Source organism: Trichomycterus rosablanca, chromosome 1 (genome assembly GCF_030014385.1).
Source record: "Trichomycterus rosablanca isolate fTriRos1 chromosome 1, fTriRos1.hap1, whole genome shotgun sequence".
NCBI classification, from domain to species: domain Eukaryota; kingdom Metazoa; phylum Chordata; class Actinopteri; order Siluriformes; family Trichomycteridae; genus Trichomycterus; species Trichomycterus rosablanca.
Genome location: NC_085988.1, coordinates 17135304 through 17159623, shown reverse-complemented (window position 1 = coordinate 17159623; position 24320 = coordinate 17135304). Strand labels below are relative to the sequence as shown.

At 37.5% G+C, this 24320-nt stretch overlaps 1 protein-coding gene across 1 annotated transcript in view; it reads left to right on the top strand.

The window, feature by feature from the left end:
• The first annotated feature begins 10851 nt into the window (after nucleotides 1-10851).
• LOC134319289 (venom phosphodiesterase 1) overlaps nucleotides 10852-24320 on the top strand; it is a 64559-nt gene continuing 51090 nt past the window's right edge. Inside the window, exons 1-7 of the mRNA XM_063000380.1 lie at nucleotides 10852-10934; nucleotides 15291-15378; nucleotides 15866-15994; nucleotides 20412-20537; nucleotides 20871-20931; nucleotides 22822-22919; nucleotides 23224-23303. Coding sequence (XP_062856450.1) covers nucleotides 10890-10934; nucleotides 15291-15378; nucleotides 15866-15994; nucleotides 20412-20537; nucleotides 20871-20931; nucleotides 22822-22919; nucleotides 23224-23303 — 627 coding nt within the window. The 5' untranslated portion in view covers nucleotides 10852-10889. The remainder of the gene's footprint in view (nucleotides 10935-15290; nucleotides 15379-15865; nucleotides 15995-20411; nucleotides 20538-20870; nucleotides 20932-22821; nucleotides 22920-23223; nucleotides 23304-24320) is intronic.

Below are 24320 nucleotides of genomic sequence, written 5' to 3'. Positions count from 1 at the left end.
CCCTTCAGGACCCAGGGTTTGAAAAACTCTGCTCTAGGATCACAATCTGGCCTTTGTCAAAGTCTCTCAGATACGTACACTTGCCCATTTTTCCTGCTTGAGAAGTCAACTTCAAGAACTGACTCTCTGCCCAATACATCCCAACCATTGACAGGTGTAGTTGTACTGAAATTATCAGTGTTTTTCACTTTGCCTGTATGTGCTTTTACTGTTGTGGCTGATCAGTGGATGTCATGGTAGTCTTGCGATTTTAATAATTTCTGTAACTGTTAAGTTTATTGTAAGATTTCTAAGTATATGACAAAATCTGATGGGTGAAAAATATATACACATAATATATTACTAATTATGCCTGATTTTTATCAACCAGCATCAAGGTTCTTGTACAACTCTGGTTGGTTCATTTATGACTTTACATGGCAAGACTTAACTGAAATTGGTGGTATTTTACACTTGACCTTTTAAAACAGTCAACATATTCTTGCTATTATTAAAGACAAAGCTTTAGACAAAGAGGACCCTTGCAAAAGTTTAAATTTTTACCCAACTCTGTTGTTTCAAAACTGTGTGTTTTGAATTCCATTTAATATTCAAGGTTTTTTTTTTGTACTGTATTTTTATTTGCAAAAATAAAACCTGATATATACCATATATAATGCTGATGCTGATATAATATGCTATAACTACCATGGATGATAGTAGATACAGTGTTTTAGAATGAGGATTTTTCCCCCAAAGTCAGTCAAAGTAGCTTTACTGATATTGTACAGTGACATTGGTAGCCTAGTGGATAGAGCGTTGGGCTATCAATCGGAAGATTGTTGGTTCGAGCTCTGCTATGCAGTGACTGTTGGGCTCTTAAGCAAGACCCCTAACCCTGTCTGCTCCAGATGCTGTACAATGCGCTGACCCCAGCTTCCAAACAATACATGTACAGTATACGTATATATGAGCAATCTTCAAAAAGTTTCAGCACTTTTATATTTTGGTTGGAAGCGGTGAGGGTGGGAGGAGTAGTAATTGGTCGTGTCTGAGAGACTGAGAGAGAGATTATAGTCCGGATTTAGCTCCATCTGATTTTCACCTTTTTGGACGCTCAAAGAAGCTTTAAGGGGAAGAAGATTTTCATGTGATGATGATGTGAAAGCAGCGGTGCATCAGTGGCTACACGCAAAAACATTTTTTGCTGAGGGCATTAAAAAGTTGGTACGACGCTGGGAAAATGCATCGGAAGGTGACTAGAAAATTGATGTAATTTGTTTTTAAAATAAATAAAGTTTAAAAAAGTGTGGAAACTTTTTGAAGAACCCTCATATTTCAAACAAAGGTATTATATTCTATTCTATTCTATTATGTGAACACATATAAGAGAAATTAAGCGACCATGCCATTAGGTTAAATAGCATTATGAAACTTTACAGATCACTAGATCTCAGCTGTTGTGTGTATATTTCTGACCCAGCAGATGTGTGATTGAATATTTCATAGAAAATTAACAGTTGCAGAAATAATACTACTCTAAAATACTTGTCTCCTACAAGTACAGTAAATGTAAACATGTAACTGTGTTTGTTAGTAGTGGTGTGAAGATATTCAATTTACTGTGATAATAATGTAACCACACAATAACTATTCCACCATGCTGCAGTTATAACCTCAGACTGTGCATGTGCGGTGTTCATATTCCAAATATTGCTTGACAATATTACATTTGTCTGTTTTTAGCATGTAACTGGAAATGAGCCTCTGCAAAGCTTAGATAAAACAATGTAGTTAGTTTAGATCTAATGTACATATTTTTTAAGTGTAGTTCTACAGTCACAGTGTTAGTGGTGATGTATGCTTGATTAGGTTAAGAGCTAAAACCATAATGTACAAATGATGAAAATTCAGGAAATTCCATGTACCCAAAAATCCATCAAACACACTTCAAGTCAATGTGAAACATTCTGTACTGTTTCTGTTTACTCTATATTGATGCTAATTCTCTATAAAAAGAACAGAGCAGCTGCTGTTGGTGTGACTAGTTTTTTGTTGTTTGTTTTAAAGATATGCTTTTACTGGTGGAGTTTCTGTTTCCCTACATTTAATTCAGCATGAAACCAGCACTGTCCAGTTTAAACCGACAATAGAGCAGAATTGTACATTTACATTACATTTTCAGCATTTAGCAGATGCCTTTATCCAAGGCGACTTACATTACAGTTACAGTATACAGTCTGAGCAATTAAGGGTTAAGGGCCTTGCTCAAGGGCCCAACAGCAGCAACCTGGCAGTGGTGGGGCTTGAACCAGCAATCCTCTGATCACTGGTCCAGTATCTTAACCACTAGGCTACAGCTGGCCCTAATATCAATAATAATATCAATAATATCAATAGAATTTTATTTATTTACACCTTTTAAGGTACTCGAGGACACAGGACACTGAACAGATGAATTATAAACATAGATATAAAAACAAGTGAATATCAATAGGTAAAATATTAAAACTATATATGGACAACAAAGCTCCAAGTTCTCCCCAAACCCACGAGTTAAACTTAAAAATTTAAAGTAATTAAAACCATAATGACTCATGATTTTGTACTAATTTACCATTTACAGATCAGAATTATATGTATTAAGCCAAAGATGTTTGTAATCTATCAGCTTTCCTGTGTAGTGGATATTGTGTCCTTGTTTGTACACTCACTGTCCATTTTATCATCTCCACTTGTAGTTCTACAATTACCAAGTGATTTAGTGTTTCAGCTTTTATTTTGTCTCATTCTTCCTGCAAACACGTCTTAAGATGTGCAACAGTACGGGGTCGTCGTTGTCGCTTTTTTTTGTTTCAAAATTCTCCACATATTCTCTATTGGGGACAGGTCAGGACTGCAGGCAGGCTAGTCCAGTACATGCATGGACGTCCCTGGAAAAGATGACGTCTTGAAGGCAGCACATGTTGCTCTAAGACAGGGGTCCTCAAACTTTTTAACTTAAGGGCCGGATTACTGTTCTTCAGTGTTTCGGGGGGCCGGACCGCAGATGAAATAGTAAACACACCCCCAAAAAAGCTATTTACTATGTATACTGGATGTATTGTCTGCTGTGTATAACTGTAGTATAATTTTACTTCATAATGATAATGCAGACATTTTATTTATTTTAATCATTTCCATTATCCCAACTCATACAGTGTTTCCCCAAAAATCAGTGTGAACTGTGAGTCTGCTTTTGCCTGACGAGACAGTAAGCATCAGGTTCCATATTTGTTACTGCCAGTCATAATAGGTAATAAGTGTTGATGAGTGAGTCTGAATCTGGTTGGAGATTTAAGGTGTTTAAACTTCGATAAAGTCTGCTCACAGGTACAGTGGTACCTCGGTATACGACCTTAATCCATTCCAGATCCTTGGATTCATACCAAACGAATTCTTCCCATAAGAAATAAAGGGAAAATGATTAATTCGTTCCCATGAAAAAAAAAATCCTATTGTTATTGACATATTATACGTTGATGGGGTTGTATAAAATAATTGATAAAACGGATAGTTCCGGTCCTAAAATCTGATTGGCTGAGCCGCGTACATCACATCATTCCATATTAATACGCCACTGAAAAGAACAAGTACAAACTTGGTTGAACACTATTTGAAGTCGTGTACTATACATAAAAATGTCCAGATTAATATAAACAGTAATCCTAATCATTAAGCGGGTGTTTCGTACAAGAAATCGTGCCATAGTTTGCGAATGTTATGTTCGCTTTCATGTTGCCTAGCAACACGGCACACCGTTAACGGGACCACAGTACCTGTAGTACAGTACCTGAACAGAGAGTTATAGCACGTTATAGCTATAAAGTTATAGCGCGGGTTGTTTACTGAATGGTAGCAACTGCCGTAATGACGCTCGTGGCTTTGTCTCGTGAGAGGTAAACAAGAGTAGCGCGCGGTGTCATGACTCATTTTGACCCGTACAAGTTCTAGCACGCGAGTCGTATTCCAAACAAAGGTCGTATACCAAGCAACATTCCTCGCGTCCAAACAGGACAATAATTTCTGAATCTGCCTGTAGTTAAGAGCATTAGTTTTAATAAAATTAACACAGGACACAACGATTTTCATAATGCAATTCCATTTAACTGCTGTGCAACACTGCGGTCAGTCATCTCTCTATTGATACGCACAATCACTCCTCTCGCAGAACCCACCATGCTTGGAGCACCACCCATTGGATCGCTGCCGTATAATCTACGGAGACTCCAGGTGGCCAATTTTTGTTTCCTCTGTTATTTTTTTCCGCTATAATACTGTGAGTTTAAAGATGAACAGGGGCCAGACAACATGTATTGCTGCTGTGGTTAAAGGGGTCGGTCAAATGTAAGCATCGGGCCGTATACGGCCCGCGGGCCGTAGTTGGATGACCCCTGCTCTAAGATCTCAATGTATTTTTCTGCATTAATGCTGCCATCACAGAAGTGTAAATGACCTTTGCCAAGGGCACTGACACAGCCTCATATCATGACAAATCCTGGCTTTTGCGATGTCAATTTCTTCCAAAAAAGATCTGTAATAATTATTTATCTGACCACAACTGTGTCCAGTTTAAGATGAAGGGGGTTGAATATGTATGATTGCAACTGTAGCTGTGGCTACATACGTGCTACATACCGCTATTTTCATGCATTTGTTTGGTTTGTAAGGCGAGTTTTTGGCCACTGATTACAGTTTTAAGGTAAAGATTAAAGACAAGTTTGCTGTCTGACAATTGCTTCACCAGTTCTGCACTGGAGATGTCAGGCTAATGTTGCTAACAGGTAGTAAAATATATAGCTAAAAGTTCAAACTACATGGCTTTAGTTTCAACCCCAAACTTGCAATTACTTTTATGTGAGAATATTGTAATTATAATTTTATTCCTACTGTTTCTGTGAGACTGTTCACGTGTCTATTTTCTTAATAACCATAAAACATAATAACTGTGTTAGACGTGTGTTTGATCTGTGCTTCATATAAATGTCGTGTTCTTTATGATAGTTGTAATGGCTAACAAAACCCAATATATAATTCATAAATAGTTATACTGTAAATGACAGTCATGGCATCTTTATGTTTTTATTAGTGTGTGTGTGTGTGTGTGTGTGTGTGTGTGTGTGTGGACATTCTGCAGAACATTCTTTAATAAGGAACTATATCATCTTTAGGAGAGTAAGAAAACATGAGAGATGATTTAGATTGAATCTTTATGGAGGCAGTAATGTAATCATTTATATCTTTATTAGGAGAAGCTGCTGATAATAAACCTGAACATGATACAAAGTTACTTCCAAGAAGCTGCACGACTGTTAGTTAGATAACTGCTAGATAACTCCTAACACTCCTAACACTACACTATTACAACTACCACTAATAACACAACCACTACTATTACTACTACCACTGTTACCATTAATAACACTACTACTACTACAACAACAACTCTTACTACTACTACTGCTACTACTACCAACGTTACTACTATTATTACTAATACTACAGTATTATTACTACTACACTAAAACCACTATATCACTACTATTTTTACTGCTACCACTATTACCACTAATAACACAACTACTACTACACTACTACTAACACTACTACAACAACAACTCCTCCTACTACTAACACTACTAAACATTATTATTACTATTACTGCTACTACTATTAATAATACTACACTAAAATCACTACTACACTACTACTAACACCACCACTACTACTACTTCTACTACAGTAGTACTACAACTGCTACTATTACTACTACTACACTACTACACCCACTACTACTAATACTATTACTAATACTATAACTACTACAATAAACCATCACCACTACTAATGATATTAGTACTACTACTACAAACACTACTACTACTACTACATTGCTACCTCCACTACTACACTAAAACCACTACTACACTACTACTACACTACTAACACCACTACTGTTACTACTATACTGATCATTACGAACTACTACTACTTATATGGCGGCACGGTGGCTAAGTGGGTAGCACTGTCGCCTCACAGCAAGAAGGTCCTGGGTTCGATCCCCAGGCGGGGCGGTCCTTTCTGTGTGGAGTTTGCATGTTCTCCCCGTGTCTGCGTGGGTTTCCTCCGGGTGCTCCGGTTTCCTCCCACAGTCCAAAGACATGCAGTGAGGTGAATTGGAGACACTAAATTGTCCAATTGTTCGATATAACCTTGTGAACTGATGAATCTTGTGTAATGAGTGACTACCGTTTCTGTCATGGATGTAACCAAAGTGTAATGTTAAAAAAGTGTACATGATGTTAAAATCCTAATAAACAAAACAAAACAACTACTTATAATACTACATTACTACCACTAACACTTCTACATTGCCACTATTATTATTGCTAATACAATAAAACCACTATCACTACTACTACTATTACTACTACTAACACTACTACTACTACTGCTTCTATTACTGCTGTTATTACAGAAGAATGCTTACATATGTGTTATAGCTGCCTTTTTTAATGCATTCTTGTAAATTGTGTAATTAAGAAATGAAGACACTAACTGTTATTGTAAAACTTTGTTGTGAACGTTTTAGCTTGATATACCCCATCGGCAGCCTAGCAGTCTGAGATCCAGAAATGTTGGCGGTGTTTCTGGATGATGTTGATCTATAGATTTAGTGTGGCACTGTCTTAAACTGCATTTTTTTTCATGGAGATATAAGACAAGGATTTGCCAGAATCCCTTAGTCGATCTGTCAGTAATTGATTTTGGGGTTGCAATTTACACTCAGAGATTTCTCTGGATTCTCGGAATCATTTAACATTGTAATGAAGTGTAGTCATGCATTAATATGTTGCTCTTAAACTTTTCACACGTTTTTCACGGACTGGTAAACCTTGACCCATCATTGCTTAAGATCAAGTCTTTTATAATGCTCCTTTTATACCCAACCATAATTGCATCACCTGTTACTTATTTACCTGTTTAGCTTTGGATAGTTTCCAGACACAACTTTACTTTAAAATGTGTTGCAGGTATCACATTCATAATATGCATGTTTTTAAAAGATCAATAAAGCTAGAACTATGAATTAATAAATCTCATATGTGCAGTTTAAAACATACCAGTAAAATACAGTTTATAAATAACTGCTTTCTGTTTTCATTTGCATTTTACCTACTGTCCTAACATTTTTGGAGTTGTGTTTGTACGTCTGAACCCAGCAGTAGAGTCTAGAGTTTACCTTTGGATTTCATACAAGATGCAGATCTATACAAGTAATAAATCTTATTACATTTTAGAGAGCAATAAAACATCTGGGGGAAATCGTACCTTAGTGATATGTTTACAGAAATAAGACATTGACAGAAATACGCGAGGTCATAACCATTAGCAGGTGTAAACAGCTGGAAAATCAGCGTGTAACAGTGACCCAGACTGAACGTGTGACCGCTTGTGCCAGAACAACTTCAGTGGAAGTTGGAACTGCACTTGGAGGATGTGACATCATTCTTACAAATATTTTAGAAGGTTTTTAAAAGTTTTTTATAGCTGTAGTGGTGAGTGATTCATTTATTTCATTTTTTTATAAACCAATGCATCTTGGTCAGTCATGAGTTCAGTACCACATGGAAAAAGTGGTCACCAAACGGGAACACAGGGTCTGTCGGAAAACCTAGTGATCTCTATACATAGATGCATTGTATGTCATTCTACACTCTCCCAAGAAGAAGGCATGTCTCAATGCTTAGATACCTTAAAATGCTGCCTACTGAGGTGACTTAATTCTAAGTGTATATGCTAACTGATAATCGCTGATCGCTGTTTAAGTAGTTCACCCAAATAATCTGCCTTATAAGTTTGATGACCCACAGTGTGCCAGTCCATGGCATGGCATCACACACTTACACCTTGCTCAACACATTTACTCACTTTATATATATATTGTTTATGCATTTTCTCCCCTTTTTCTACCCCTTTTTAGCGCGTCCAATTGCCCGATTGCGTCATGCTTCCTCTCCACCAATGCCGATCCCTGCTCTGATTAAGGAAAACGAAGCCAACCCACACCTTGACAAGTGCAGTGCAGCTCAGTGTTGTGTACGTAGAGACACACCCTGAGAGCACTCCTTTCTCATCTCTGTGCAGGCGCCATCAATCGCAATTGCACCAGTCATGGGAGAGAGACCCCATCCGGCTTAGTCCCGCCCATATCTGAACAACAGGCCAATCGTTGTTCATGTGGTCGCTCAGCCTTAGCCGGCAGACAGAGCTGTGATTCGATACGATGTATTCGAGATCCCAGCTCGGGTTCCAGCGTGTGTTTTTACCGCTGCGCCACCTGAGCAGCCCTTTTACTCACATTTTTTACACCTAGAGGCTGAATTGATGTTTATTGAAGATGAGAGGAAGCCGGAGTACCCAGAGAAAACTCAAACACAAAAGGCATGAGAATATTCTTACTGACAGTGACCGAGAACAAGGATCAAACTCATGTTCCCAGGATCCAGATGTGGTGCAGCACCCACTTTATTACTGCACCATGCTAGAAGAAGCAGAAATTGACACCTTAAGCTCAGCTGAAATGTGTTTAAGTAGTTTTAGCAGGATCTACACTGTTGTATTTGACCATCTGGGCATATTTTGGTGGCAGTCATGGTTTTTATCCTGACCTTGCCAAATAGACCACTGTCCTATTTTAACCTGTTTATTTATCCCTCTCTCTTACTCTTAGCCAACTGGTTACAAAAAGTCTAATGTACCCAGAATTCTCAAACCAAGTATTGAATTCACTTTTCTATTTTTGTTATTTCAATTATGCATTCTCCTGGGTGGCACGGTGGCTAAGTGGGTAGCACTGTCGCCTCACAGCAAGAAGGTCCTGGGTTCGATCCCCAGGTGGGGCGGTCCGGGTCCTTTCTGTGCAGAGTTTGCATGTTCTACCCGTGTCTGTGTCCTCATACAGTCCAAAAACATGCAGCAAGGCTAATTGGAGACACTGAATTGTCCTATAGGTACCGAGGATGCATAAACCAGTGCATTGTAGTGCCGGTCCCAAGCCCGGATAAATAGGGAGGGTTGTGTCAGGAAGGGCATCCGGCGTAAAAACTGTGCCAAATCAATAATGCAGATCATGATCTGGCGGCGACCCCTAACGGAAGCAGCTGAGGAAATAGATAGCTAGATTTATGCATTCTCTTTCCTTTTTCTCCCAATTTAGATTAGCCAATTTGTTGGGGAGTTCAGAATCCCAGCGCTGGTGTGCTATCGGAATATCTGATGCACTTCTATATTGTTTATATATTTGTAGCCTGTGTAATTGTAGCTCGAAATTGCTTGCGCGAAAGAAAAGGATGGAGCAGGCAATTATGTGGTCTGCAATTATGAGGTCCTGTGGAAGGTATTTAAATGGACGACTTGGGGTCCTTGGAGGGTTTCAGTGCATCTCCCGGTGTACCTACTAGGATTATGAAAAGGAGGCCAGGAAGTTGCCAAGTATACGTGGAAACCATGTTATGCTGACCTTCTGGTACCACGGTATTGGGTGCTGGCTGCTGTTCTCTAGTAGTGTTTCTTTTTATAGTCGTCTTTTGATAGTGGGGTTACCCATTCTGTGCTGCTCCTCTAAATGCTATATATTTATAGGTGTTCATTAGAAGTGCTTTGCCACTATCTATTTTTAGGGTTTGGTCAGAACTACGAAGCTGGGAACTAATTTATTGGGGTGTTTGTGTTGTGTGCACTGGAGTGGTCAATATTGCAGTGTAACGCATGCAAGTTATTGGGTTTTCAGTGCCAAATTGGTACATTTTCTTTATTCTTTTCCCATTTTTGGGGTTTTGGCTTTTGTTTCTCACACGTGCTGTGGGCTTGAAGCCTCGGGTTGGTTTCCCAGCTCCGGTGGTGTCTGACCAGCTTTATTAGATAGGTGACTTTAGCTTCCTATATTCTTTTAAAACCAGTAAACTGACAGCGACATGTAACTTTTAGTATTGCTTAATAAATAAACACTTGGTATATTTTTTCAAAACCTGTGTTTGTAATTATTTTCCAATCAGAGCTCCCCTTTGCTCTGGGTGTAAACCAAGGGGTGGCGTTGTCGGGTACTGATCGATTTATGGGGCCGCCACATTGTATATATTATGTATTGTTTACTTCTATATTGATACATGACTTGGGGCTCATGACTTTGGGCAGTGGTAGCTCAATGGTAAAGATACTGTCTAGTATCTAGAAAGGTTGCCGGTTCAAGCTTTACCTCTACCATCGCCAAGTTGCCTCTATTAAGCCTCTTAGCAAAGCCTGTGATAGACCTGTTCTGTGTATTCTAAAATACTAAATAAAAAGAAGCCCACTGTGGGCCTGGTGTGTGGGTCTATTACGGTTACAAAAATTGTCTTTAAAATGGGGTCACTGGCGAATTATTCATTCATTCATTCATTCATTCATTCATTTCTGTTTTACCACCACTTTATCCTATTCTGATACGCAGTGGGTACAATTCACCGGGTGAAAGGCAGGAAACACCCCAAACAGGAATCACATCTAAGGCAATTTTAGCATTTCTAGTTAATCTGACTGCACCTCTTTGGACCTGTGGGAGGAAACCAGAGCACCCGAAGGAAACCCACACAGACACTGGAAGAAAATGCAAACCCTACACAGAAAGAACCTGGACTGCTCCATCTGGGAATCAATCAATCATTCAAACAATCACACACACACATACACACACACAAAGCTCCAAGTTCCATAGTTCACGGCCAGCTCACGACCACACTTTCACTCACAAGCTTTTTTTATAACCCTCATTAACTGCTGGAGTCCAGCAGCTCTGCACTCTTCATTCACTCCCTCAACCCCAAAACAACATGGAATTCAGCAAGATTTACAAAAACAAGAGGAAACTCATTATTGTGAGTATCTTTTACTAATGAGGTGCATGTGTGTTAATAATATGTTCAAGTCTGATTCCAGGCTTCTGATTTATTACTTTATAATGGCCCTCACATTTGGTTTGACTGTCACCTCTTGTGCGTGTTATCAGTCAAAGCTCTTCTTGGTTGGTTTTAAAAGTGTGCAGAATGGCCTCTGTTGTCACACTAATCAGAATTTTAGTCCGATTTTACTAGCTAGGGGGGTGGCACGGTGGCTCAGTGGGTAGCACTGTTGCCACACAGCAAGAAGGTCCTGGGTTCGATCCCCAGGTGAGGTGGTCCGGGTCCTTTCTGTGTGGAGTTTGCATGCTCTTCCCGTGTCCGCGTGGGTTTACTCCAGGTGCTCTGGAGATAAAAATGGTCCACGACTGTGTTCAATATAACTGTTCCTATAATATATACTGTTCCTGTCATGAATGTAACCAAAATGTAAAACATGACATTAAAATCCTAATAAATAAATAAATTACTAGCTAGGTAGTATTTGCTACAAAGAAATAGATCTGGCTGCTGCTGACTTTGTAGAAAACTGATTATTATCAATTAATATCCTATTAATTTCCATACATACTGGTATGTGTCACTCAGTGAGTAGCACTGTCGCTTTACAGCAAGAAGGTCCTGGGTTCGAATCCCAGGTGGAACAGTCTGGGTCCTTTCTGTGTGGAGTTTGCATGTTCTCCCTGTGTCTGTATGGGTTTCCTCTGGGAGCTCTGCTTTCCTCCCACAGTCCAAAGATGTGCAATTGAGGTAAATTGGAGGTACAAAAATTGCCCATATGCCTAGTTCACACTACACGATTTTTGCCCTGATTTTAGCTCGGCGACTGGTCGGCGCTAGATTTGCCGGCTCGGGAGCAACTCGACGCTCGATGATCGAAACTCGGCTCTCGATCTCTATGTGTGAACTACTCAACAACTCGATCTGAGCGGCTCGCCGAGCGCTCCGAAGTGAGATTTCTAGCATGTCAGATATCTGGATCTGAGTTGCCCGACTGGCAATGAGTGCTATGTCGAACAGCCAATGAGAACACAAGATACGGTGTGAGGGGAAACGCAGGGGAGGAGTTGTTAAAAGGTGGGACAGGGGCAAAATATAGTATATATCAGAATACACCGGCACACACACAAGTTTTACAGTATTTCTGACCTTATCGTTCTCTACAAAACATAATACCAACGTTTCATTGCATAAAATATTTATTAACCTCCAACTCACTATAGAACAATCCATACAATCCATACATGTAGCCAAATCCACTCAGATTCATTTATTTTTTCTCCTTAATTTTACGCTGCATATTACCACACAAACTTTGATCGCTCGCTACTTGTTGATGTGCATTTTTGGACGTGGTATCATTAAACCCCTCGTCACTTCTCACATTTGTTTTCGTGACAGAACGTAGTTTGGGAGACCAGAGAAGTTTGTCTGCGATTCCAGTTGGTGATAGATGGTGTAGTGTGAACCCCCCTATCACTGATCAGTTGTGTAGTGTTAAATACACACCGACTTGAAAGACTCCCGATTACAAGAGATCCAGTCATGTAGTGTGAACTGTACGGCGACCTGACGACTTGGAAAGTCGTGTAGTGTGAACTTGGCATTAGATGTCTGTGTGTGGACTGGCGCCCTGTCCAGGTTGTTTCTGTGTCCCTTGCGCCCATTGAGAGCTGGGATAGACTCCAGCACCCCCCATGACCCTGATTAGTATAAGTCGCTTAGAAAGTGAGTGAGTGATATGTGTCTCACTTCAGAATAACAGAAAAAGCTGAATTTTTAATTCTAAATTTAATAAAAAGTACAAAAAGAAAAGCAAATAAAGCTGCTTACTGTGTCAGTTATGCAATTATGGAAGAGCACAGAAAGCAATTCAAAATGCACCAAAATCAGCATCTATCACAGTTAGCATGCCAGCTATCTAGACAGTAAGACTCACTATAAAAGAGTTGATAAATTAACACCCAGTAAATAATCAGTAATTAATTTAACAGCTTAATTCGTTTAAACAGTTTAGAACACCATCAAAATGTGATTTTATGTTAATACACTGTATTAGCATATCACAAACAGGCTTGCAGCTAGTTGCTAACTGACCTAGCAGGTGTCATTTATGGATAGAAACAAGGTGAATTGTTAGCATGTTTTAATTTGCATTCAGTGCTTTTTAGTTTATTTAAAATGGCACAGTAAGACTAAATATGCAATATTAAGTATGATTTTAAAATGGTAGCACACATTTGACTATTATCTGTCTGGTGTTTTACATTTTCTCATACAGTGTATCAATGTTATCACTGTGTATTACTTTTAATCATGAAGTGTATCAGTGCTAATGTTATCCTACATCTGGAAATACAAATAACAGTGTAGCATCTGTTGTGTATCTGTGAGGTGTTGTTTGACTGCACCTGAAATGCACCGACAAATCTGCTAGCTAAATGCAATCGTGATATAAAGTGTATTTATATACATTCAACCTGACATTTAAAAGTTCAAAACACTTTGCTAGCTGCGTGATAAACAAATGCATTCTGTGTTGATAAGGTTTACAAATTCATAAACTGTTACGTTTGTAGAGCTAATATTGACAACATAAGTGCATTAACAACATGAGTGCAGTTACTTTGCAGAAAAAATGCTCTTCAGTAAAGAAAACACACACACACACACACACACACACACCCACCAGTATTAACAAAGCAAAGCTTTTTCCATGCAAACCCAACCACAACACCAAAATTTATTCTTCAAAATAAAACAATTACTTTTCTTACAAATATTCAGCAAGAATCACAGAGGATTTAATTTACAGTTTACAAACCTTACTTTTTGTTTTTAATCTTCACACTGTCTGAGCCATCACAGAAACTCCTGTTTCCATTAATAACCCCTGTGCCAAGTCTGAAACACTTGCCCATCTGTTTTATGCTAATTTGAAATCACAAATTTATTCAGTTTTGTTTCAATTATCACAGTATTTCTAACTTGTGTGTGGGTGATTCACTTTTGTTGCATTGATTGTCTACTTTGAGGCCTGTATTTTTAACATAGTATTTTTAAAGTATTTATTTTTGGTGGTTCTTAAAAAGGAATACTCTACTTAAAATCAATGCAATTATTGAGAGGTAATACAATTTTCAATTATTTGACATTTAAGTGATATTGCACAGGGGTGTTCTTACTTCCGCTGTATTCTGTACATAAAGACCCTTAAAATATAAACAGTTTATATTTTTATTATAAGTTTTAATTGGCATTGCATTGGTCAAACATAGATGGTTAGTTTGACATAACCTGACTCATATAGTATATAATTATATAGTTTTGTTGATGTTTATTTGTTTGAGCTGTGATATTTTCTTGGCTGAATTACTGTTAACTACTGTTAGGGTGGTACAGTGTCCAACAAAGGTAGACAGGGTGCCACACAGCAACAGCAACATGGGTCCTTGGAGCCTGGGTTTGTGAGAATTTGCATATTCTCACTGTATCTGGGTGGGTTTTCTTCAGGTGACGTAGCTTCATTCCTTCCTAATTCATAATCTTAGAATCAGAATTTTAATTTCACCATGTACCAGGTGTACAAGGAATTTCTCTTAATACAGGTGTCAACATTTTGATTTAGTAAAATTTTATAGAAGAAAGTACATATATTGGAAGGAAGGAAGTGCCCTCTACAGGAAGGGCCAAAGTCGGCTCTATTTTTTGAGGCGCCTGAGGTCCTTCAACATCTGCCGGACTATGCTCAAGATCTTCTATGAGTCTGTGGTAACGAGTGCTATCCTCTATGCTGTTGCATGCTGGGGAAGGTGGCTGAGGGTGTATTCTAATTCTGATATTGTATAAACATAGACATTTATCTAAACATGAATACAGTACACGACAAACTTTAAGTAAAAAAGCAACATAATGGAATGGAAATATAAAAGTAAATCAACAAAACATGGTAGCAATTGAGGTGATTCATTAAATAATTAACTAAAAGGTAAATTGGCTGCTCTCCATCCAAGTATCCATAGAAGTGTGTAAGTAAGCCAGTGTGTTGCCCTGTGATAGACTGGTGCCATATCCGTGGTATATTCCTGCGTTTTACCCAAAGATTTGGGTGGTACTGGACTTCTGTGTAGATACTTGCATTATCTTCTACTGGTACTTCTTTATGTACTTGAGATAGTCGATATAGCTTTATGATAATAGCATATTAGAAAAATAGTCTGTATCTAAAATGTTTGGGATTTTTGAGTTCATCTCATGTAGTCATTGAGACTAGTATAAACGAGGGTTTGGTCATTTGATGTGTGTGTGTGTGTGTGTGTGTGTTTATGTGTGTAGATAATCACTTTGGCTGTGTCTGTTGTGACCATCATATTAGGACTGGGCCTTGGGCTTGGGCTTCAACTGGAAAAATGCAAAAACAAAGGTAATTATTTATTTATTTATTTATTTTGGATTTCTAATTGTCAGCACTTATGGTTCACTGCAATCACATCACAGTTGAGCACTTTAATCACACTTTAAGCAAGGACTGAAATTATAATATAACATATATAGTATAAATATAATATACTATCACTTTTTAGATGCACCTACCTTGTATTAATCCCCCCAAAAAATAAAAAAAAAGCAAAAGGGAACAATGAGCACAAGCTTTTCACCCAAGGAGGATTGAGGTCCCTGCTGAGTCTGGTTCCTCTCAAGATTTCTTCCTGTAATTTTAAGTGAGCCCTTAGGCTTGTTCAAAGGTCTGTCTATTCACAAAAAAATACACCAAATATTACACCATGTACACATTTATTACCCATGTAACATCATGTCTTGTGCAGATACCACAATGTGTATAATTTAAATTAAACAATTACCAAATGAGAAACAAATTTCCTTATAACATGTATCTATCTCTCTATCAGTACCAGAGTCGTGTCGGAACCGCTGCTATGAGCCGTATGATTATGAAACTCCAAGTTGTCGATGTGATGATCAGTGTGTGGTCACTAACAGCTGCTGCCGTGATTTTAAGGATATCTGCCTCCAGCCCAGTGAGTCCTGCTTAATTTAGATCAGATCCAGATCATAAACACATTACTATAAATAAATGGTAACAACATACAGTAGCTAAGATTTGTTCAGTGTTTTTTTTGTTCTATTGTTCAAAGCTTTGTTTTATTTAATTTTATTGGGTTATATCATATACTGGCTTGATTCTGTTTTATCGTACATGTTTATTATTAGTTTCCTTTCTATTTTATTTTTAAATATTTAGTTCTATTTAAATTTATGATTTTCTACTGGTTAAACGGGGGGAAAAATAAAATAAACAATAAACTTTTAAGATCCTCAATTCATTTTCTATTCTACTCCAGTCTTAAGAGTTCTACTCCATGTTATTACATCATACTACTGGCAAGTACTGGCAAGTACTCCACATGCTGTAAATAAAGATTAGAAGGTGCTTAGGTGGGCAGCTAGCACCAGAAATGACTTCTCAGTCTCGTTGGTTCAAACCAGAGTGGTAGAGAGAACAGAGTGGCGATACTCCCATAGGGAACCGTTGTAACGGGGGCGGGACATTTTTCTGCGCAGCTTCCGGGTTGTGGAGCTCTGAATAATTCCAAACATCCCATAGAGCCCCATTCATTTCCACTACTTATCAAGCATTTTTAGCTGTATGTTGCTGTATGTCATTAATATACTTAATACTGTTATTGTTTAGCATTTGCTCAGCACTACATGTTACATGTTTATCTTAATTAATAGGTATAACCCAATTTAGCTTAGTCAGTTAAGCTAAATTAATGACACTAGAGTCTTTTCACCTAAAATGAGTTGATTAATCAAGAGTCTTGTTACAGAAATGATCATAAAACATTAGAACCACAATAAATCATTCTACTTTTACTTTCATACTTAAGTACATTTGAAGGTAAATTTAGTTTAGTACTTTAGTGGAGCTAAAGAGTATTTTTACTTTTACTACTACTTTTACTGGAGTAATATGTTACCTTGGATATCTCTACTTTAACTCAACTACATGGTTTGTGTACCTTGTCCACCACTTACATTAGACAAAATGAACTTGTGCATATTCATAATGAATTCATTCATGTATTACATGTAGGAATCAATTATTAATCACTCATGAAATAAGAGATGAATTCATGCTATTTCATGTACCTGCACTATAATGTTAAAGGTACGGTAGTGTGTTTATCAATCTGTTCATTCAGTGCAGGTAAACCTTATGAATCCAGCCACATGGTTTAGTGTTTAACCAAAATGATTATTATTATTATTATGAATCCTCAGGAAAGTGAAGGGAGATTAGTTTATGCAAAAAACAAAACAAAAAAACTGTCTAATCTCTGTACTGTATATTGTCTCTACTACTTAATGATATGGCATTATGTAATGTATGCTAATATAATGTACTGTGTGTTAACAAGAACGACCTATTAACAAGTCATTATAAACATCAATCTTCCACTTCATATACCAAATTGACATTAAAGCAGATGCAGTAAATGTAAACGCAGGTGAAAATACCCAGAAATTGTACGAATGTTTATTATTTAGCGTTTAATATTTCATTCACTGCTGCCTGTCCCATATGAGAACATGACAGCGCCGGGTTTGTTTGGAACTATTGGAGGGTTACATGAACCACGTGACCACGTGGCAGCGAGATCAAGGAGTGTCGCAACTCTCTCTACGGCTCTGGTTCAAATATCAGCTCTGCTGGGCGCCTACAAGAACGATGATTGGCTGGTTGTTCAAGGGAGGGTGCCAGAGGGGATTCTTTGTGACTGATGCAATTACAACCTCTGCTGGCTGATTGATGGCGCTGCACAGAGACGAGGGGTAATAAGGTTAAGGGTGTGTCTCTCCGTACACAAAGCTGATCCGCATATGAACTCGCCTCGTGCAGGTGAAAAGATGCAGTCAGAGGGGGTGTATGTTAATCGCGGCTCTCATTGCTAAGAGTGAGGGTCAACATCAATAAAGAGGAAGTGTAATGTAATCGAGTGATTGGATACGACTAAATTGGAAGGAAAATGGGGGGTGGTTGCAATATATATATACAGTATATTAGGGCTGTCACGCGATACAATTTTTTAATCAAGATTAATCGCGAGTAAAGAACCAAATTAATCGCAATTAATCGCAAACTAATAACTACTAGTTAAGTACCATCCAACTTAACTCTATACACTTTATTCTATTCTATTCTATTCTATTCTATTCTATTCTATTCTATTCTATTCTATTCTAATTAAGACATACAGTTAGATTCTATTCTATTCCATTCTAATTAGGGTATACAGCAAAATTCTAAAATTCTATTCTATTATAGATCTAGAATCTAGATTTATAGTAGAATAGCATCTTATGGCGCCCAGGTGCCATATGACGGGCATAATTGGCAGTGCCTGCAGCAGATACTAATTGGCCACCATATCTGCAGGGTTGGGGCCGGACTATGTGTGGGTGGGATCTTCATACGCTGTGTAAGGACCCTGATTGGCGGGAGAGATGCCTGTGCAGAATGCAGGGGTGAGAAAAGGAGGGCTGTGTCGGAAACGACATGCTCTCCTCGGATGCAATGGGGTATACCTCAGCAGTGGAAGACAAAACTGACTGTGCATCTTACTGTGTGCCATAATTAGAATATAATACAATAAAGTAGATATAACAATGTAGTACATGAAAATATAAAAGATTAGAAAAGAAAATAATAAAATAAAATATAATCTATGTTCTACATTCTGTTGTATTCTAGACCTTCCAAATTCAAAATCTCAGAATCAGAATCTTTATTTCGCCAAGTATAAGTTGTACAAGGAATTTGGATGTAGTAAAATAATATAGGAAAAAGTATATTATATAAACATAGACATAATCGCAATTAATCGCAAACTAATAACTAAGCACAATTTGAACAGTTATGCACATTTTTATTGCAATAAAATGTTTACCAATAAAAAAAAAATGAAATTATGATAAAATTATTAAATGTTAATTATTTTTAGAAAGCCAGCCAATGCCTATATAGAGTCGTTAACAGCTACTCATCTTTAAGTCCAAATGCCTGGCTCTGGTATTTTTAATGCACAGTTTTATTTATTTTAATTTTACTTAACGGAACAATAATGGAAAATATTGTAATATAATAATAACGACCTGGCGAGTGCAGCCAATGGGGGGGCAGTGAGGTGAGTGGTTGAGTTCATGTCGTGGAGGAAACACCCAATGCACCTGCCCCGCCCCCCTGTAGTTATGCCCCTGTGCAACACGTATAACGTCATGTCGACCCACATCGTTTACTATGTTAAAGCATTTATACAGTCCATTGCGATCCATTTAACTCCAGTGATTGTAATGTTCCTACGACGTGTACAGTTTATGGACTTTCAGTTAGCCTGTAACGTGTATCCGTGCGCACAGATCCCTGATGAGACAAATGCGCTCTGACCAAAGATGATATTAAAGCGTCAATCAATAACTGTAATTTTGTCTAGTAATGATTTTTCACACTTTTTGAAAATGATTATTTAAAATACCCGATATTTCGCAATATGTAGCAGCAGCAGCTTGAGTAATTTGTAACTCACGACGCAAACTGGAGAAAGACCCGTGTTATCTCTACAGTATAAACACAATGTTTCTGTGTGAAAGCAGCACAAATTACCACAGAGACACATATTTACGTGGCACATAAAACATAGCCGAATAAAAATAGTTTGATTAAAAATTTTAATCTCGATTAACGACAGCCCTAATATATATATATAATTAAAAAACAAAAACAAACACATTTCTTAAGAAAGTAAAATGACAGGAGTGTGTATCGAGCCTGGATTTCTGGAAGTCCCTGTCTGTAACAGGCAAACATTAGTTATTAGATGCCACTCTTTACAGTCAAACAAGCATCACATCACCACAGGTTTGAAGGGCTGTGCAATAGAAAAAGTGTTTGCTTTCAGATCAGTACCCTAAAGTAAAGTAAAGTAAAGTTCATTGCATGGCAGCCTATAATCCCATGGATTGGCTTGGCTGTGTAAAATGTCCTTAATTCAGCAGCTTCTGATTTGACAGGCCTGTTATTTGGAGTTCAATGTTTTACCATATGAACACAATTCTTCTTCTCAGTATAGAGTGACAACCAAAGGTTTCCCCCCCAACTCTGAGAAAAAAACACTGTTGTATGGTTCTGTAGTAAATGCAGTCAAACTAGCCGTATTTATATAGGACAATAAAGTTACCAATTGTAGTGAAATGTAATCAGTAACAATGAATTAGGAGAAATAGTAATATTATGGATTTTTCTACATCACCAAATAAAATATTTACTTGCTTAATGATAAAAATAATGAATATCATGTTACTTTAATGACATTCTTGTACTTTAATATGATTCTAGGTACAATAGATAAAGATAATGTGTGTGAATGTGTGCAGCTGAGAGATGGGAGTGTACACCATTACGTTGTGGGGAGAAACGTGTATCAGGCAGTAAGTGTCACTGCTCTGCTGACTGTGTGAGCGCTGGAGACTGCTGTACCAACTACAACATCGTCTGCAATGGTGAGACACCATTAATCACACACACACACACACCCAACTGTAGTCACACCTGAACGTAATGCACACCCAGACATGCACAAGTGCAAACACACTCAGGACTGTAGTCACACACTTACATTATACACACTCCCACACATACACACACACACACACAATCCAAAATCACACACACCAACTATGACATCATCTGCAATGGTGAGACCATGAATCTCACACACACACACACACACACACACACGCAACTGTAGTCACACCTGTGCACACATACACAAACACACACACACACAATTAAAGACCAGTTCCTGACAATAATTGGAAATGTTTTGTTGACAGGAGTGACATCCTGGGTGGAGGATCAGTGTGTGAACATGAGTGTCCCAAACTGCCCAGCCAAGTACCATCCAACTTAACTCTATACACTTTATTCTATTCTATTGTATTCTATTCTATTCTATTCTATTCTATTCTATTCTATTCTATTCTATTCTATTCTATTCTATTCTACAGTATTCTAATTAAGACATACAGTTAGATTCTATTCTATTCCATTCTAATTAGGGTATACAGTAAAATTCTATTCTATTATAGATCTAGAATCTAGATTTATAATAGAATAGCATCTTATGGCGCCCAGGTGCCATATGACGGGCATAATTGGCAGTGCCTGCAGCAGATACTAATTGGCCACCATATCTGCAGGGTTGGGGCCGGACTATGTGTGGGTGGACCCTGATTGGCGGGAGAGATGCCTGTGCAGAATGCAGGGGTGAGAAAAGGAGGGCTGTGTCGGAAACGACATGCTCTCCTCGGATGCAATGGGGTATACCTCAGCAGTGGAAGACAAAACTGACTGTGCATCTTACTGTGTGCCATAATTAGAATATAATACAATAAAGTAGATATTACAATGTAGTACATGAAAATATAAAAGATTAGAAAAGAAAATAATAAAATAAAATATAATCTACGTTCTACATTCTGTTGTACTCTAGACCTTCCAAATTCAAAATCCAAGTATAAGTTGTACAAGGAATTTGGATGTAGTAAAATAATATAGGAAAAAGTATATTATATAAACATAGACATTTATCTAAACATAAATACAATACACTTACAAACTTAAAAAAAAACTGTGAAATGGAAATATAAAAGTAAACCAACAAAACTTCAAGTAGAAAACTGTGCATTGTAGAAACTGAAGTGATTAATAGATTCACTGAATAAGTAAATTGACTGCTCCAAATATCCATATATTCTACTTGTCTTTTCATTTGCACCTTTTTACTTGAAATATCTATTGCACATTTTTTTAAATAATAATAATAATAATAATAATAATAAGTTATACTTAAATAGCGCCATTAACCATGCTCAAGGACGCTTTACAACAACAACAACAACAACAACAAAAAAAACTATGAAAAATGCTCAGTGAAGAGCTCAGTTAAGCAATGATTTGAAATGCGTGAGGGAGGAAGCAGAGCGTAGAGTAGGAGGGAGGGAATTCCAGAGGTGAGGGGCAGCACAGCTGAATGAACGGCCACCATAGTAGCCCGCTTGAACCTGGGTACAGCCAATAGATCAGAGCCAGAGGACCTGATTTTTTTATACTTGAAGTCTGGCAGCGTACTGTATTGCATACTTCATCGGATGCTATACTGTTGTTGTTGCTGCTATATTTTTTTTATTCTATGTTTATATATAGTACAACTGTCTATTATTTAATTAGATGTTTATATGTTGACACCTGCACCAAAAGAAATTCCTTGTACACCTGCTACTTGGCAAAAATAAAGATTCTGATTCTGATGTACTACATTTTAATATCTACTTATAATAATTTAAATAAATTATAATGGGTTATTATAGGTTACTTTATTTCATTAAAAAAAGCTATTCTGTTTTTTGTGTGAATTTAGAAATGAATTTAGAAATTAGCAAATTCTATATGTCTTTCTATTTACAAAATTCAATGATCAGTGCAAAAATTGGCAATATTTTATTTTTACTTTTGTTAGTTAAAAAACTAAAGTGAAAAAATAATCCACAACTTTTTTGAAAATGAGGTTTGTATGTAAATCATGTTCATGTTTGTTTTTGGCTTAATTATATTTAATTCATATAGGCTGTTTAATTTTATTCTAACTATATTTTATTCTATTTCTTTGTTTGGTCATCATTTTTTCCTTCTATTTAATTCAAGTCTATTTTAATAGAATATATAACATTGTAATAAACCTCTATTCAGTTCTGACCTGCTCTATTATGCTAATCTCTTGTTTAGTTTTAAGAGGCAGCCTCTGCTGCTCATCTCTCTGGATGGATTAAGGGCTGAGTATCAGCACACATGGTACTCACTTATCCCAGTGCTGGATAAACTAAGTAAGAATACACACACACACACACACACACACACACACACACACACACACACAAACACACATAACCTTTCACAAAAGAGTACCTGATTGGGTGTTTAGGTGTAGTATAATATAGAATAATGCTGTATATGAAGTATTTCTTTCTTTCTGGAATCTGACCTCTTCATGGTCATAGGAATACATTAGTTTATTAATATAAGAACATTTCATCTGTCATCTGACTGTATTAAATGATTTTTTATTTTTATTTTATTAATTTAAAACAATGATTTATGTTAATTCATACATAATATTTTCCTTTAAAGGAAGATGTGGGACATCCTCTGCCTTCATGCAACCTGTATTCCCCAGCAAAACTTTTCCTAACCACTACTCCATAGTTACGGTCAGTAATTTTTGCATGTGTGGATGTTTATAGGTATTAAACCTTCTTTAACTGCTTGTAACATGCCCATATATCATGTACATAGGGGCCGGCAGGGGGCTTAGAGGTGTACATTAACAGATAGCCTGTCTCTTGTGATGTCATTTCAAAAGCAGTTGCTAAGATTGATTAAGCATGATTTGCATCACCCTATGAGTCAGATCATTGCTGGAGCCTCTCATTTTCTGTCCTTTTGTGGTGTATGTTTGTTTGTTTGAGAAGACTTCACTGTTCCTGTTTTTGGGAGTTTGAGTTGTCACTCACTGGTGGATTGAGTAGCTTAGTATTGTTAAGCCTTGGGGTTCTACTGATGCGAGCAAGTAAATAAAAGTAAATTTAATTAAAACACTAAATAAGTCTGCTGATATAATTGCGCAATACATCAAAGAAACTAAAAAATACAGGGACTTTTATTTATAGGTGACAACAGTTTTTTATTTGTTGTGATTATTACTGATCAGCCATAACATTAAAACCACCTCTTTGTTTCTGCACTCACTGTCCATTTTATCAGCTCCACTTACCATATAGAAGCACTTTGTAGTTCTACAATTACTGACTGTAGTCCATCTGTTTCTCTACATACTGTTAGCCCCCTTTCATGTTGTTCTTCAATGGTCAGGACCCCCACAGGACCCCCACAGAGTAGGTATTATTTAGGTGGTGGATCATTCTCAGCACTGCAGTGACACTGACATGGTGGTGGTGTGTTAGTGTGTGTTGTGCTGGTATGAGTGGATCAGACACAGCAGCACTGCTGGAGTTTTTTAAATACCGTGTCCTCTCACTGTCCACGCTATTAGACACTCGTACCTAGTTGGTTCACCTTGTAGATGTAAAGTCAGAGCAATCGCTCATCTATTGCTGCTGTTGAGTTGGTCATCTTCTAGACCTTCATCAGTGGTCACAGGCTGTTGCCCACGGGGCGCTGTTGGCTGGATATTTTTAGTTGGTGAACTATTCTAGTCCAGCAGTGAC